Source organism: Pleurodeles waltl, chromosome 2_2 (assembly GCF_031143425.1).
Source record: "Pleurodeles waltl isolate 20211129_DDA chromosome 2_2, aPleWal1.hap1.20221129, whole genome shotgun sequence".
In the NCBI taxonomy this organism is placed as follows: domain Eukaryota; kingdom Metazoa; phylum Chordata; class Amphibia; order Caudata; family Salamandridae; genus Pleurodeles; species Pleurodeles waltl.
The window spans coordinates 1,142,447,806-1,142,466,233 of record NC_090439.1 but is presented as its reverse complement, the minus strand read 5'-3'; the positions used below and the strand labels follow the sequence as shown (position 1 = coordinate 1,142,466,233).

The 18,428-nt window shown below is 46.4% G+C and overlaps 1 protein-coding gene across 1 annotated transcript in view; it reads left to right on the top strand.

Moving 5' to 3' along the window:
• Nucleotides 1-18,428, top strand: part of WDR97 (WD repeat domain 97) — a 327,470-nt gene that overhangs the window by 128,996 nt on the left and 180,046 nt on the right. Inside the window, exon 11 of the mRNA XM_069221060.1 lies at nucleotides 17,238-17,362. Within this exon, the coding sequence (XP_069077161.1) occupies nucleotides 17,238-17,362 (125 nt within the window). The remainder of the gene's footprint in view (nucleotides 1-17,237; nucleotides 17,363-18,428) is intronic.

The following is an 18,428-nucleotide window of genomic DNA, read 5'->3' as shown; positions in this document are numbered from 1 at the left end:
TACAAAATCACTTAGATTTACCGTAGAGCAGAAAACAACTTTGCAACCCCATATCAAAGCTGAACAAAACTACCTTTTTAGGGTCGAGCCTGCGTCGCATGCGCTTGCGCATGCGTTTCGCTTGCGAGATGCTTTAGTAGATAGAGAAGGGCTCGGAGCCCCGTCCATGTTATGTCAGTGTCTTTCATTGGTTCGTGGGCTTGCCTTTCAAAATCTGCTTGCTTTCATTAGTGGAAGGCACGCATACGTCATGCCTTTTCCGGTGGTTAGCCCTCCTCGAGCGCAGCGACCAAGTACTGAAAACATGCGAGGCTCACTGTTTCCCGTCAGGTTTGTGGACTACTTTTTATCTGTTTTTCGCAGCGCGATCTCACTTGGCAGAAGTCCAGCTCTTTGCATGACATCGACTCTGTTACATAGTTAATTTCACTTTTGCCGGTTACGTACATAATTGCACTTTTGCCGATAGGTTTCACTACGAGTGAACTGTAGCAGCGCGATCGCGCTCTTTTTTTGCTTTTTTGTTTTTCTACCTGCATGCCATCTTCAACTGTCCATACGAGTGAACTGTAGCAGCGCGATCATGCTGTTTTTTTCCATTTAATGTGGCAAGGAAAGTCCGGTTGGGAGTTTACAACTGCTAATAGCTGTAACTCGGAGAAATGCCAGACCCTATTGTTGCAAATGCTTGGTCCAACTGTACTTACTCATGAAGCTCAAGTCCACCATCCCACCAGCAGACATCAGAACAGTGGTACAAGGCCTGGTTCTATCCCAAAGTCTCCATGGTACCTCTCACAAGCATTTTACATTCTGCTGATTGCCTGATTAAAGGAGGGAGAATATCAGACAGCATTTCACCCATTCTTAGAGACTGCGTCTAGCTGAGAGTCGATTACAAATGGGTGAAATACTATCTGGAATGGCTAGGCGGCATTAGCTTGGGTCAACACAAGGCGCATCACCTCTGTCTGCCATTCTGTCTAAAAAACAAACTTCACATTACAGGTGGTCGTGCACATTATTTATTTGTTTATTTATTAACATATTTAGGGGGTCATTCTGACCTTGGCGGTCTTTTCGCAAGACCGCCGAGTTACCGCCGCGGTGAAGACCGCCGACCGCGGCGGTATGCCGCTGTGCGCATTCCGACCGCTGGGAGCGTTCCGCCGGAAAACCGCCAGCAGCCACACTGGCGGTCGGCGGGAAAGTGGAGACTGGTCAACCTCCACCGCCACGCCAGCAGAACACCGCCCACAGAATTACGACCCACATTTCTGTGTGGCGGTCTTCTGTTGGCGGTCCTCTGTTGGCGGTCACCTCCCCATGGCTTCTGTCGCCTCCCGGAGGACCAACGCACAAGGTAAGTTGATCGTCCGTGAGGGGAGGGGGTGGGGGGGTGTTGTGTGATGTGTGCGTGCATGGGGGTGTGCGTGTGAGTGTGTAGAGGGGGTGTGTGAGTGCGTGCATGCGGGCGGGGAGTGCTGCTGTGCCTATGGGCAATGTGTGTAGTTCGGCGGGTGCGCATGTCGGCATGTATGTGTGCGGGTATGTGTCCCCGTTGTGTATGTGTGTGTGTAGGGGGTGTGTAATTGTGCATGTTGGGGGTGTGTGCATGTTGGGGTGCGTGTATGTGCATGTCGGGGTGGGGGTGGGGAGGGGGTTCGTACCACCTCTGGGGGGTGGCAGGGGGGTGGAGGGGGTGGGGGGAGGACTCGGGGGGGCAGTGGGGGGTGGGGGAGACCCCTATCAGTGCCAGGGAAGGAATTCCCTGGCCCCGATAGTGCCTACCGCCATGGTTCGCATGGTGGTTCCCGACCGCCAGAAACCGCGGCGGTAAGCAGGGTCATGATACCGTTGGTGGTCTTGGGTCGACCGCCGGACCGGAGTGCGCAGACTCCAGCCCGTCGGTCATGACCGCCGTGGCTGTCGGAGTGGGGAAGTGGCGGTCGATCGCGGCGGTGACCGCCGCGGTCAGAATGCCATTTTTTTGACCGCCGGTCTGTTCGCGGTCCGACCGCCGCCTCTCCGCCGACCGCCAAGGTCAGAATGAGGGCCTTAATGTGCTGCAAATGCCAGGGGTCCAACCTTTAGGTGCAGCACATAGATTTGACAGACATTCGAGTTTCTTTGACACCAAGTTGAAGCATCAACAATAGTTAACAGTACAAGTATAATAGCAGCAGTCTGGTTAAACGAGGTAAAAGTTTGGATAGAGGGGTAAACCTCTCTTAGTATCTATCTGTGGTGGAGCGGGCCATCCGCTTGGACAGTGGCAGTGAGGAGGAGTGGTGGGCACATTAAGTGCGCATGTCAGTTTGGCCGGCTCTCTTAGGCCGACCAAACAGACATGTGCACTTATATGTCTCCAACCCAGCTGTGTTGCACAGCTGAGTTGAGGAAAGGCACAGGTTCCCTGTCTGTGAATGGGTGTCAAACCAACCCGTTCAGGCCAATCCCAAAGCTCTCTCATGTTTGGAGATAGCTTGAGAGCAGGCCTGGATTGGGTGGGGACTCTGTGAGCCAGTGCTGTGTGGCCCATGGACTGGCAGGAGCAGAGGAGCACCAACGCACCCAGCAGCGTCAACGGCAGGTAAGTCCTTTTTTAGGGTCGAGCCTGCGTCGCCCGCGCTTGCACAGGCGTATTGCTTGCTAGACGCTTTAGTAGTTAGAAAAGGGCTTGGAGCCCCGTCCATGTCACGTCAGTGTCTTTCATTGGTTCGTGGGCTTGCCTTTTAAAATCTGCTTGCTTTCATTAGTGGAAGGCATGCATATGTCATGCTTTTTCCGGTGGCTAGCCCTCCTCAAGTGCAGCGACCAAGTACTGAAAACATGCAAGGCTCGCTGTTTTACGTCCGGTTTGTGGACTACTTTTAATGTTTTTTTTGCAGCACGATCTCGCTTGGCAGAAGTTGAGCGCTTTGCATGACATCGATCCTGTTACATAGTTAATTGCACTTTTGTCGGTTACATAGATAATTGCACTTTTGCCTAGAGGTTTCACAACGAGTGAACTGTAAAAGCGCGATCGCGCTCTTTTTTTCCATTTAATGTGGCAAGAAAAGTCCGGTTGGGAGTTTACAACTGCTAATAGCTCTAACTCGGAGAAATGCAAGACCCATTGCATTGTAAATGCGTGTTTTATTCCCCCAACACCTTTTATTTGCAGTAGCTGCCTCTGATGCTAGATCTGTTTTCTTGCTTAGTTCCACATGTAGTTGTTCTTGATCAATATATACACCTATGCTCTGTAGTTCTATTATTTGCTTTTTTTCTGTGAAGCACTGTGCGTGAGGTCTGTAATATATTACTGCCACAATAATAAGAAATAACGAAATTCTTGGCCCATGCAATCAATATACAGCATTTCTTGAAGGTTGTTGGGCTTATAGTGTTGTGACTATGTGCAGCACACCTCTGCTGCTTTGGGTTTGGATCTTGTATGATTTATCAATGACTGTTCAGGGCCAGAGTGCATCTGCCCCTTATGCCAGGCAAAATATGAAGTGACAGTACTGTAATCCTTACTGTGTCTGGTTACATAAGATGATCTCACCGTCTGCATCGCTCAGCCTCAACAAGTAGATTGGTATTCATTTGTAAATATGTTGTTCATGTTTTAAATCACCCTTGTTACTCAAATGTGTATATATATATATATATAATCTACTCTTTGATGTGTAACCATAAAAATATATATCTGATAGAGACTTATAGCTGCAGATTCTTTACCTTTGAATTTCCTAGTCGTTAGACTGGATCCAGAAGATTTTTGCGTGAGCAGTACCCCTTGCGCACCGTCAGGTGGCTTTGTTTAGTTCTACGGGGCGTCATTGGTGCCGGAAATGACATTGCAGTCACCTATATATACAAGACCTTGGTGCGTCAGACATCAGTTCTTATCTTTCCACACTAGTCAGCGCTGATCCGGGGAAGAGCTACTCTGTCTATGAATAGCACTTTTTGAGAAAGGCTTCCAATTTTCAATAAATTCGATCACAGAGACAGGTAGTACTGCCTAATAAAATAGAACTGAATCAAACTAATACACACTACAAACCGTGGATCATGGAAACTGAAGGCACATCATCTCATGACCTCCTGGTGTGGGAGACACTCAGTGCACCCCAATGTATTTTCAAAGGGTGGGCTCTGTTCCTCTCAGTCTTACCTTGCAGGTGTACCTGAGAGGACGCTGGAGCCTTGATTTTCCTATGACCAAAAACTGCTTCAAAAAAAGTTTGTTGCTGTGCTGCAGAACTCTCTTTAGGTGCAGCATTGGGAACAAAGACGCCATCTTTCTGAAGGTTAACATACATTCTAATTCTTCCTGAGATTCCTGTGATTGTTGGGAACCCATGGTCATGTTGAGAATTTGTGAACCCAGGAATAGCAAACTGGTCATCGGTACACAAGCTACAACCAAATTACTGCTTCATTCTCCCTATCTAACTTTAACTCTAGTCTTCAACTCTTAGCTTTACCCCCACAAAGGCATTTCTGCCTCATTGCAACTTTTTCCATGACAATCTCGGTCATTAATAAACACAAGATCTAAGGTGAACTGTTATGAGATGTGTCTCTTGTATTGCCAGTAGGCTTAGTTGTAAGTTACTAAATATTTAAATACATTTCAATTGTGGATAGCTCCTTAATGCATACTTGTTTAAGAACATTGGTCTCTGTTGAGTTTTTGATATTGACTCCTTATTGCTAGACAAGCTGCTCACTAAATGTTCTACAGCATTTTTCAGGTTACCAAGATGAGCCTCCATGGGGTGGTTTGAATTTGGGCTGGAAATATAATTGCTGGTCGAGATGGGGGGAGGGGTGTTATCTTAAATGGTGCCACAAGTTGAGATCCACGAGCAAAGATACCCTAGATGACTTAGCTCATGGGTGCTACCTCTACGAGGCCCTAGACATACTGGGGGTGATTCTAACTTCGGCGGGCGGCGGAGGCCACCCGCCGAAGTTCCCCCACCAAAATACCGCTCCGCGGTCGAAAGACCGCTGAGGGTATTTTGGGATTTGCCCTGGGCTGGCGGGCGGCCGCCAAAAGGCCGCCCGCCAGCCCAGGGCAAATCAACCTTCCTACTAAGATGCCGGCTCAGAATTGAGCCGGCGGAGTGGGAAGGTGCGACGGGTGCAGTTGCACCCGTCGCGTATTTCAGTGTCTGCTAGGCAGACACTGAAATACTTTGTGGGGCCCTCTTACGGGGGCCCCTGCCGTGCCCATGCCATTGGCATGGGCACGGCAGGGGCCCCCAGGGGCCCCGCGGCACCCCCTACCGCCATCCTGTTCCTGGCGGGCGAACCGCCAGGAACAGGATGGCGGTAGGGGGTGTCAGAATCCCCCATGGCGGCGCAGCAAGCTGCGCCGCCATGGGGGATTCTAAGGGCAGCGGTAAACCGGCGGGAGACCGCCGGTTTACCCTTTCTGACCGCGGCCAAACCGCCGCGGTCAGAATGCCCTGCGGGGCACCGCCGGTCTGTCGGCGGTGCTCCCGCCGACCCTGGCCCCGGCGGTCTGAGACCGCCGGGGTTAGAATGAGGGCCACTGTTACCACTGGAAATTTTGAAACTTCATATTTTGTTGCATGTATTGAAAACATTCATTAAGAAACGCCAAAAGCTCTTGTCCTGTCTAGAAGCTCTTGGCACAGCAATCGTATTCTTGAATTATCAACTCCTATGATTATCAAAAACCAGAGGGCTACTGACCAATCGCTTTTTCAGTTCACACAAAGAACAAGTTCATGTAACTGATGTTCTGGAACTTTCCAATATTGGAAAACATCCCTAAGTGGCTGAGAAAGAGCAAAGGAAAGATCTTCAGAATTTGTGGGAGCCAAAGGGAATCAGTAATCCACGCTGTCAGCATTTGCTCTGCTGAAAGGAAGAAAGACCCTCTTTCATCACCAATTTAACAACCTAGGAATACATTCATGCAGACTTGTTGTTATTGAGACCTTGCATCCCAAGGACACACCATACTGAACCCTCAGTTGGTTAAATACATGGGCATGGGCATGGCTAAGCTGGAAACCAAGATGTCAGCATGGAATTGAAGCTCCAGGAAAATCTTTAGCCTGTGGTACACAGGGAGCGGCTCGCCGATACTGCCTCTTTTATGACCCTGATACATTTGTGCTTAGTGGTGGATCGGTGGGCCTGACGCAGTCCTTGGAAGATCCAAGGAAACAGGGTCCATGTGTGAGCCCAAGGGCGGGTCTGCAGCATCCACGCCCTGTATCGGAATCCTGGCGGCTCTGAGACCTGGTTATGTATACTTTGGCACCCTTCCTGACCTGATGGTGCCTCTGGGGGATCATGTGGCTGCCGTCTGGCCTGATTTGGAGCCCGATTGCCACCACATGCCGCTGCTAGTGGGGGCCTACTGGCCCTCCCAGCTGTGTGCTGCGGCCTTGATTTTGGCAGCCAACGCCCCTCAAAGACATGTATACCCCCCCCCCCACATGCCACTGAGGAAAGATGCCTGTGATGGCGCTTGTGCCACATCAATACTATCCTGGGCACAGATCTCTGCTAATTGACCCTGCAACTTGCAGCCTGGACAATGAGTCTTTACATGGATTTTAGCATGATGGAGGCACTCTGCCTGGCTGCCGCTGGGCACTGGTGCCTCTTGCGGGCCTGTTGCCCGGCCCTGATATGACTTCTACTTTGCTCGTGCTGGTCTAGAAAGCCGTGAAACACAGTGGTGCCCTTCCCTATTACACAAATTGATGACCCAATGCACGGTGTGTCAGCACTTCTTTGAGCCTGTTTGGAGTCCAAGCTCCTTCATCAATAAGTCTTTAACTTGTGCCATGGCTGATTGATAACATTGCTTATTATTGTCTGTCCCTGGGTAACAGGTGAATTATCTCTTGCCTGCGTTCCTGCTGCAGGAGGGTGGCACTGCCATACTTCCTCACTCCACTGGTGGCCTGGTGAACTCACCTGGCATATTGAGTGCCACTACTTTGTCCGCACGATGGGGCACGGCAACCGCAAGCAGAAACAGCTGTCCTTTAAGGCAGTCACAATCCCCTCCAGGTATTGAAGAGCCCCCCAGGAGAGGCGTCCAGCACCTCCCTTGATGGCCTCACGCTGACCTGTGTGCTGGGTTTCAAGGAATGGATACACGATTTGACACCCTGGCCAGCTGCCTGGACCAAATGTACAAGCGCCTTGACCTTTATGTTACAACAGCTCAGGATATCTGAGATTGAAGATGGGACGTAGATGCCCTGAAGCGCCTTAAAAAGGTAGAGCACATGCTGAAAACCACAGTTGCCAAGATTGAAGACCTGGAAGTGGGCTTGTGCAATAATAATCTTCGCATTGCAGGGATAGTGAAACCACCAACATGGCGTGGACAGACATATTTGTGGAGAATCTACTTGAATTGTTTGGTAGACATGCCTTCACTGAGACCTTTGTTGTTGAAAGGGCACATTGATCACTTGGGCCACGTCCTTTAACAGGTGCACCTCTGCGCCCTATCATTGCCCAGCTTCTAAACTTCCAAGACACGGCACTGCACCTGGCCCGTGAAAAGGGGCCCCTCCAAAATCAGGGCATGGCACTGTCCCTTTTTCCAGATTTTCCACAAGTGGTCCAGGAGGTTCAAAGCAAATTCACAGATGTCAAACTTACTCTACAGAAACGAGGTCTCAAGTATGGTATGTTATCCCCAACTCCCTTGTGCATAGAAACGAATTGACGGCATCACCCCTGCTGATGTCATTCAATTCTGCAGATGCGACCTCGCCTGGACACACTCCGCCACGTGGATCCCCATTTGTTACCTCCTCCACATCTCAGCACAACCTACTGCCTTGAACAATCCTTCTTTGGATGCAAAGACCAACCTGTCTTCATCTCGAGTTGACACTTATGGTCGCGGTATTATAAATTTTTCCCTTTGTGCACACTTGTTAGGCAAACTGCCTGGCTTGACAGCTATTTTCTTCATACATACCCACTATGCAGGTGGGCGATGTTCCCCTGAGCATTGCCACCCTCTGTGGTCTGTACCGTAATGTTTGTTTTCTTGATCTGTTTTGGGTCTGTTGAGTTCACCAGAGGATGTCTCTTCTGGTGTGGATGGGAGGAGGGGGTTGTATTGTTTGCTTATGGTTGCTACACCAATACTATCTTACTTGACATTCCACCGACATGTCACTCTACACATGCACCTTATTTATCCCAGACTATGTGGTGAAACACATTGATAAAGAACGATTACCTGATCTCCTGTGCATGACATGGAATATCAGAAGACTCAATAACCAAAGAAAAGGGAAGCAAATTCTTTCCTACTTAATCAGACCTGGGGTTACATCAGCATTCTTACAGGATACCCACTTCTCCCCACATGCTGACTGCATATATGCTGCAACATGGGACTCCAACAGCTTCTTCGCCCACCACAGCTCCCACTCCCACTGGGTTTGTATTGTTATTCATGAAAGTATTCCCTTTGTGTGCTGAGAATGTATTTCTGATTCTGAGGGCAGGTGTTTGGTGGGATCAGGGGTGTTGTTCAACAGAGCAGTGCTGCTTGTGAATGTATACATGCACAACACTGACTCTGCGGAGTTTTATCACAAGATATCCGCACTAACGGGTCGTTCGCAGGCTGATTATATCTTAGTGGGTGGTGACTTTAACATCACATGCCACCCCCTGTTTGACACGACTGGTTCAGCCTCGCTTGCTGCAGGAGCACACCAAACTCCTAGACACCTTCCAGCTCACTGATGCATGGTGGTCTCGCAACCCATGCACAAAATACTACACCTTCTAATCTGCCCCTCAAAACCACTGGACCCACATCAATCACTCGTACATTTCTCACCGAGCCCTGCTGTGGATCACTGATGTCACACATAAACCCCACACTTCTTCTGACCATTCCCCTGTAAAAGCAATGCTCCTCATTCCATGCCAAGGCTATTCCATCAGGCAATGGTTTTTCCCTAGAACTGCCCTACATGACAAGGTTTTCCATCTGGAAATCTGAGATGCCATAAACAAATATTTCACAAATAATGCTGGCTCTGTAGAGAGACACTTTGTGCTCTATGAGGCCTTCAAGGCCTATATAAGGGGAGCTTGTATCGCTAAACATGCAGGAGTACTCTGTAGCATAAGAAACTACCTGGCTAAGGTGGAGAAAAAACGGCAAAATATTGATAAAATGGACATTTCTGACATGCATTTGCCTCATCTATATAGCTGATCCACACTCTTGCAGGAGTTCCATGACCTGGCTGAGCGACAGGTAGCATACCAAGGCAAATATGCTAGAGCACGCAGGTGTTGCGTGGGTGAACGACCTAGCCACACCTTGACTTGGCTCTTGCACCGGCCTTATCATGCTACATACGTGTCGGTTCTCCTGGCTGACGATGGCACGACCACTACTGACAATATCACTTTTGTTGAAAGGTTTACATCCTATTACCGACAATTGTACATAACACGCATGGGCGAGAATGAATCTGCACTAGCTGAGTACTTAGCCAAGGTCGCCATGGTGTGGCTTGAACCTAATCAACATCAATTTTTGACTCCCCCTATTACATGTGAGGAAATATCACAAGCTATTGATTATCTGAGCGGCTCTAAGGCCCCTGGACTGGATGGTTTCACACAGGATATTTTACCAAGCATACAAGCCCATTTTAGCCCCTTACCTCTTAGCGGTTTATGCTGAATCCCTTGAGGTAGCCATACTACCCCTAATCTGCGTGAAGCTGTCATCACCTTACTGCCCAAACCTAACAATCCAGCCCACCTGTGCACTACCTACAGACCACTATCACCCTTGAATCATGATAATATAATATTAGCTATAATAATAGCCACATGCCTTTTCCTTTTAATGGATCGTATAATCTCTCCCATGCAGTCTGGTTTTGTCCCACATCGCTCCACCTCAGTCAACCTTCACACTGTTTTCGCAGTGTGTAACCAGATCTCCCCCACCACTCCCGCTGGAGTTGCTTTATTAGATACTGAAAAAGCATTTGACTTGCTTGAATGGTCACTCCTACGTGCAACACTAGTCAAGCCAGGAATACCAATGACCATCAAGGTCTCGTTATGCTGCTCTAGAAAGACCCCTTGGCGTGCCTTCAAGAAAATGTCACACTCTTGGAAGCCTTTACGATAACTAGGTTTACAAAGCAGGGCTGTCCTCTCTCTCCCCTCTTGTTTAGCATCACCATGGACCTCCTTGTTAGGCACCTGCAGCAGCGTCACCTCCACAGGGGCTTCCGATTCCATCATTGCCCCGTGCTGGCTCCTTTATGTGCGGATGATATCTTACTGTTTGTCCCTGATCCAACTATCAATCTTCCCTCTCCCACCTGGGAAGTGATGCGCTTTAGGACCTTTTCTAGTTTGTCAGTGGAAAGAGTTCTGACTTGTTCAAGTTAATTGACAGAGGCCACTGAACCACTTAATCTCGAATACCGACTGCAATGGTGCACTGATTCCCCCAAGTACCCGGGTATCTTTCTGCATAGAGACAAATCTGAAGTTATACGCCGTAATTATGGCCCTCAATAGCCAAGCTCACTACTCAGGGGGAACAGTGGATTAAACTTCCACTGTCTACATTAGGGCGCATTGCCATCATTAAGATGGTGGTTCTTCCCCGGTTTTTATATATTTTTTTACAAATATTCCCATTGCTTTGACTAACGATTTGTTTGCCACATTGCAGAGACTCCTAATATGACTTATCTGGGCTGGTCTATGACCCTGCATCCAAAGGGAAACATTGACACCCCCTCTATGAACGTGGCAGATTCTGGGTTGCAGATCTCCAAATATATATTATCTAGTGGCTCAGTCCCACTTCACCTATTAATGGTATCACCCAGGTGCCAGGTTACCATATCTTAAACCCGAGAGGGCACAAGCACTTAAATTCCCCCTTTCCTCATTACTCCCTCATGAAATTCTGCAGGACCCCACCGACATGAAGACCCTTTCCATCACATGTTGGGCTTGGTCCAAGCTTGGTCAAGCTACAGGATGGCCTGGGCTCTGGGGGATTTTATACTCTCCACATATACCCCTCTCCAACACCCAGGAGCGCATGATGCAGCGCTCATTTACCACACACCAGCTGCATGTAGTAGGTGATCTGTTTATCAGCGGTACCTTGAAGCCCACTTCCGCTTTGGCAGAGGGTGGAGACCTGAGGAGTATGGAGTTTTGTCTTCCATTGCTTAGCACTCTGTGGGACACTCTGCCTACATCCCCTGAGGAACCCAAAAATGTTCCTCCACTCACATTAGTAATATCCACCCCAGATAGCGGTAAGTTATTGTCCCGACTTCATCACACCTCTCTGCAACTGCGGCTTGCTGGCCCAGAGAAATCTAGATCTGCATGGGAATGTGTTTTGCGACACCCCATCCAGGATAAAACCTGGTATTACTGCTACATGCAAACTAAACTGGTGCCTAACAACCACCGATACAAGCTGTTACATTGTAAATATTTACACTGAGCTCATACTACTCAGAAGGCTTTGGACACAATATCCATCATGGTTGAACAGGTACTTGCCCCAGACCCCTTAATGGCCCGGCTAGGGTGTGTTAAACCTTTATGCCCAGGCCGGCAGCGCTTTACTGTCATTGTGCTACTATTAGCTAAAGGACAGGTAGCTCTCCACTGGGGCAGTCGCAGGCCTGCAACCATTGCTGCTTGAGTCCGGAACATGACATATTGTGACAACACGAGTGAACTTTAAGCCTCACTACAGTCGCCCACCGCCAGACCGAAGGACACATGGCAGCCGCTTGGGACTACCTCCTAACATTAGACTGTGATGTGGAGCACGGGGAAGTGGACTGATATCTCCTCCCCTGTTTCACCGTTTGTGTTGTATGTGGATTGCTTAATGCAAGTACTATCTGGAACAGCTGCGTTGTGTTTTTTTGTCCATTAAGTGCCTGTGATGTGGGGATTTCTTTTTATCTGATTTTGCTTTCTTTCTCAACTTATTCCCCCTTTTTCTTTTTGAGAATGTTCAAGCTGTGTAGCTTGTTTGTCTTTTTTCTGCAAAAACAATAGCTGGGCATGGCATCACAAAATACAGGGACTACGTAGTGCTGACTTTAGGGTCTTCCCCTGCTTGGTCAGACATTTCACCATACCTGGCTTTCAGTCCCATCAGCCCACGAAAAACCATAGGTGGTCAACACATGCAGATCTGACTGTTGATCAGTGAAAGGACTTTTTGACTGAAATAACATATACCCCTTAGGGCTGTCTTTGTAATGATCTCTGGCCTCTGGAGGCCAGACGCCAGTTAGGTCAGTCCACGTGACAATGACTCACCAGCCAGCTCACCTACTTGAGATCTCAACCAGATGTTGGTTTGATTTTGCAGTTTTGGCACAAACTGTCTGGGCTTAGTTCTGTTAACCCAATGTGTGTCTAATTGTGCCAATGACTTCCCCTTATATGTGTTTACTATAGCTTTAATGCTGCCTGGGCTTGTGAAATTGCTCTTTTTTATGTAGGAGAGTCCAGGGTAGCGAAGTGATATGTTGACAAACTGCGTCAAGAGGCTGTTGTATTCATGTTCCATGTGTTTTCAATGTTGGCAGTATATCTATACCTGTTTTTAGAAAACTAGTAGTGGCTTTTAACTGAATGAGTTAATATTAATCGCAACTGTTTGTTACTCTTGTTCACGTCTGTATGAATTCCGATCACATGTACTGTTTTTAATTAATAATGCATGAGAAATAAAATTATATGTTATGTATTGATATCGTCACATAGCTTCACTAGTGAAGTGCATCTACACCTCCTTTCTCTTCCTCTTCCATTGAACAGCAGAGCTATGCAAGAAAAATAAGTTTGAGCGGTCCTGATGTCTACTCAACCTCCTTGAGCGGCAACACCATCGTTGTTTAACCCGTTTGTCGGCGCCTGGGGTAGATTCATCTCCGTAATGGGCTTTACTCCACTTTATTAGCGGCTGATGGGCAGATGCAACTGCGTATTGTTTGGTCAGATCCCGTCACAGATGCCCTGCCGAAAGGAAACGGCGGATTGGATGCATCCCAATATCTTGCTGCTACATGAGGAACAGGAGTGGAGCCCTGGTTTGTGCAGATCACTCACTTTGAACTTCATGTCTGGTTCTAACCACACCAGCCCCCCACTCTTCTGATCCCTATGATGTTTGTTCAGATATCTTGATTTTTACCAGACTGTGAATTTGTCCTTCACAGCCCACTTTTGGGTTGAGTTGAGATCCTACCACACCCAACTATTGCTGGCTAGTAGGGTCTGAGATCCCCCCTCAGACTGGAGTATTGTAATGGCCATCCCTTGGGCTGCCTACAACCATGCTGTGACAGGCCCGATGCATGCAGAAGGCAGTGAAAAGATGGATGACAGAAGGTCAGGCTTGGTGGAACAGCATTTTAAATTGTCATATTGCAAAAGGCATTCTAAGGAATATGGTCCAGCTTTTTGATATTAGCATGTCCCAAGGCTACCTCATGTTCAAAACCTTTGTTTGCTCCTCAAGCCAGGATCCTCTTCAGAATCGCACTGAGCATTGCATCTGTGTGTTTCTCACTGTATGTTTCCCAAAAAACTGGGAATGTGCTCCTTTTCATAAAATTTATCCCGATTTAATTCTGTTTGTGGAGTTTTCCATATGTTATTGTTGAGTCCTGTTCCTCTAGCATTATACAACTATTCTATGTTCGAGACATTTTCCCAGGCGAGTCAAAGATGCAGAATTTGTGTGTTCAAGTGAAATTACCATTTTACCCCCTAACTATTGGAGGAACAAAAGTATCTAATGCTGGGTCATTAAAGAGGCAGCGCGCTATTGGGTCACAAGTCTCTGCACTGAACTGTGTGGTTCTGGGAATGACAAGTTTGTCATGATAACGCTAGCTCAAGAATGTGGGTGTTCCTGGTACAGACTCAAAACAACCTAATAAAGAAAGCCCCTCATGGACCCATCTGCCTCAGGGTCAGCAGGATGGATACAACTACCCATTCCAGTGAAAATGAATAGCTGGCTTTGAAAATCTTTTACCTTCAAGCTGCCTCTCGACAAAACATCACCAAACATCTGAACACTTTTTATTGCTCCTAACCAGCTAATACTTATGTCACCCTTTGCAAAGTGTGATTAAAGTGCCCCCTAACTCTGACAATTAATCCAGGATTGCTCCTTTTAGGACTAAAATGGTGCTCATTGGCAGTGACAGCTTCGCCCTTTAGCTGGCTCTGCACCTTGGGTGGTGGAGAGGGTAGTCTTTCTACGCTCTTTATTCTAATCTTTGCTTCTTGGACCCACATTTTTGGATTTCATTAGAATGCTGCCAGCATTAAGAGACAAATGGCCTTGTTTAGATCTTGGAGGATAGACTACTCCGTCACAAATATCCCATCCACTGCATTACGATCTCCATAGGATATAAAAGGATCGTAATACAGCGGACGGGACATCCGTCACATATGTGACGGAGTATTCCCTTCCACCAAGATCTAAATCAGGCCAATATCTATTTTGCCTGTTTTTTTACACTGTCTGCACTTGGCCAGACTGAAAACCTCCAGCCTCATGAATGTCAGTTTCATGTCCGAATATTGTATGCGCGAGAATCATCTGGCATAAGTATTAGGTCCTTAATATTGTTAAAAAAATGAATGGCATCTTTGTAGGGGTTTCCAGGTTGTGTTGATGTACAATATGGTGAAATGTAAATGTGTTCATTCTATGGACAGTCCCTAAAGAACATCTAATTCCTCAATGTAAATGTACTTGCAATATTTTGGATACCTAAGTGCAAAAATCTGAGCTCAATGTAAATTAAAGGACACATTTATCTTAATCAGTAATGCCTGTTGGATTTCCAAGTGATGCATGTTGGATTCCTAAGTGATGCCTGTTGGATTTCCAAGTGATGCCTGTTGGATTCCTAAGTGATGCCTGTTGGATTCCTAAGTGATGCCTGTTGGATTCCTAAGTGATGCCTGTTGGATTCCTAAGTGATGCATGTTGGATTCCTAAGTGATGCATGTTGGATTCCTAAGTGATGCCTGTTGGATTTCCAAGTGATGCCTGTTGGATTTCCAAGTGATGCCTGTTGGATTCCTAAGTGATGCCTGTTGGATTTCCAAGTGATGCCTGTTGGATTCCTAAGTGATGCCTGTTGGATTCCTAAGTGATGCCTGTTGGATTCCTAAGTGATGCCTGTTGGATTCCTAAGTGATGCATGTTGGATTCCTAAGTGATGCATGTTGGATTCCTAAGTGATGCCTGTTGGATTTCCAAGTGATGCCTGTTGGATTCCTAAGTGATGCCTGTTGGATTCCTAAGTGATGCCTGTTGGATTCCTAAGTGATGCCTGTTGGATTCCTAAGTGATGCATGTTGGATTCCTAAGTGATGCCTGTTGGATTCCTAAGTGATGCATGTTGGATTCCTAAGTGATGCATGTTGGATTCCTAAGTGATGCCTGTTGGATTCCTAAGTGATGCCTGTTGGATTCCTAAGTGATGCCTGTTGGATTCCTAAGTGATGCATGTTGGATTCCTAAGTGATGCCTGTTGGATTCCTAAGTGATGCATGTTGGATTCCTAAGTGATGCATGTTGGATTCCTAAGTGATGCCTGTTGGATTCCTAAGTGATGCCTGTTGGATTCCTAAGTGATGCATGTTGGATTCCTAAGTGATGCCTGTTGGATTCCTAAGTGATGCATGTTGGATTCCTAAGTGATGCATGTTGGATTCCTAAGTGATGCCTGTTGGATTCCTAAGTGATGCCTGTTGGGTTTCACATCAACCCCAGATTTTGGGGTGTTTATAGTTGTGGCTTAAATTTAAAGAAAATTCTATTAAAAAACATAGCAAAGACAATTGGCAGATTCTTGTGTATTGCCCATTCTGTATTTCACAACATCTTTACATGACTTACTCTTACACGATTTTAGAAAGGTTGCTTTGTTAATAAATATATATTGCGGAAACTCTATGGAAACTGACCGATCATTCTTTCATAAGTTTGGGGAAAACATATTTAAGTGGACGGATTTGATGTTCTTCATCTTTGTCTAAAGCTCTGAACCACAATTCTTGACAAAGATATGTGTTCTTTGACCAGGTCTTTTGCAGGTAGTTGCCTGCCAGTGTATGGCAAAGATGTAGCCTGAGCTTTGAGTAGGACTCTGGGACAATCAACTCTTCTAAGCATATTTGCTGTTGTTGTTTTTTAGGTTACCAGGTGCTGGATACCTAGTGCAACCGTTTAAATCTGGTATATTTCTTGAAAATTACATTCTGTGAACCTGAAACAGGATGAGGCAGGAGATCCTATTTAACCCACACGATTAGCCAAAGCTGTTTCGAAAGCATAGTTGAAGAACGTGGGGCGCCCCAGGACAGCCTGTTATATGTTAGCATTTGAATGTTGGCAACTAAGTTCCTATCAGGTACATCTGCTATAGGTCTTGTGCAAGGAAACTAAACTTTCCTTTATGGGGGATGTATGAAATCTAACATCTGTTATCACATTTTCAAAGATCTTTCTTACCTAAGGGAAAAGCTATGATTTACTTAGGTATGCGTTTCATTGTAATCAACTGTTTTATATGTTATGGGATTTATTAGGCCTAATGAGGCTAATACAGGTAAACTTGTCTGGGCCTTTGTACTGTTTATTCCTTGTATAATAATCTACTACCTAATGATTTGCAGACTTTCTGCTGTTATTAGGATAGTGTTGTCCAGGTCTTCCTCCTGGGTGGAGTCCTAAATATTGCTGTAGGTCAATCAAAAGATGAAGACAGACTCCCCCATCCTTAGGAAGAATTTTCCCTTTAGATCTCTGAACAACAGACAGAAAGAGATGACAGACATTTGGCAGTAGAAGCTTGTTTTGGGAGTTTTCAAACATGCCATTGCAAGTAGTTAGGTTAGTCACAAAAAGCGTGCAATGAAAAGTGTTTATTAGGGTAACTAGGATATGTAAATATGTAACTTTAAGTCTGTTGGGACAAACTCTTTATTTGTATTTGTTTATGACTATTTGCATAACTCCTTGGTGAGCCTATCTGATTGAGCCTTTTATCAATGGCGCATATGTCATGTACAATGCAGGGCTTTACAGCTTCATCTGTTCTGGTAACATGACACATGGCTGTTGTTCTCTCTCTCTTGTGTAGTTGGCATGCATTGAAGTCCGGCTCCCAGTACCTGATCCACCAGTGCCCATCCCTGAGATCTCCCTTCAGACACTTCCCAGGGACTCCCAGAAGCGCCTCGTAGACCCTCACTCTGCCATTATGAGGTAAGCGGCTCCATTCATGGTACCCTGGTTTAACTGGGCTAAAGACAGACAGGAGTACTCTCTATTCATGCACCAACACTGATCACACTCAGAGGTGATGACACAGCCGTCTACTCCTGCATTATCAGGTAAGTGCCCTGAATGAATGATATCCTGGCTAATTTACTTATTGGGTACCAGTGCCTAGTTTGCAAACAATTAAGCGCCAGGAGTATTAAACTCTGATCCACTGCATCTGGCACAACCCATGTCACTTTAAACTGCAGATTTCCTTTCAAGGTTTATCATTTGTTTAAAGCTATACAAAATAGTTTAACGCTGAACTAATTAACCTTGCTTAAAAATACACACACAGCGCCATCATGTGGTACTTTCTCATAATTATGTGCAGGTGTTTACAAATAAGAGTGGGTGCCGAGCACCGGAAAACACCAGCACTAATTAAGCACTGCTAGAGAGAGGTCTCCATGCACCCGCTGCCAATAGCAAGTAAGCAGGTTTCATGAATGATACCCAAACTTGACTGGGCTAAGGACGCCGGGAGTAAGATCTACTGAGACTTCACTGGGTCATATATAGATGAATTTGAGCATTTACTGCCTGGTGTAAGATCCAATCTCACTGACACTAATGACACACAGAGGTGATTGCACATCCACTATGCCAGTAGCATGTACGCTGGCTACATGAATGGTATCCAGGCTCTACTGAGTTATATGTAAATGAATATAAGCAAGTTACCCTCCAACACTGATACTAATCACACATGGTCTTAATGTCACACCAGAGGAAGCCATGGGTCTTCTGTCCATAAAAATGGAGAATACACCATCAACTATGTTTTAAACTTTTTTAGGCTATGTAGAAGAGAACTCAGTCTCATCCGATGTAGAGGTTTACTGTACGTAGCAATGTGGGACTAAAACCAGGTGTTAACATTCATAAAATATGTCTTGCAGTGAATCAAATAGGTGGCAGGTATCAACACTGGAAACAAGAATGGTTACACAGCAATGGTTACACAGCTGACTGTCAAGCAACAATCCTTACTGCCTCTCTGCACATG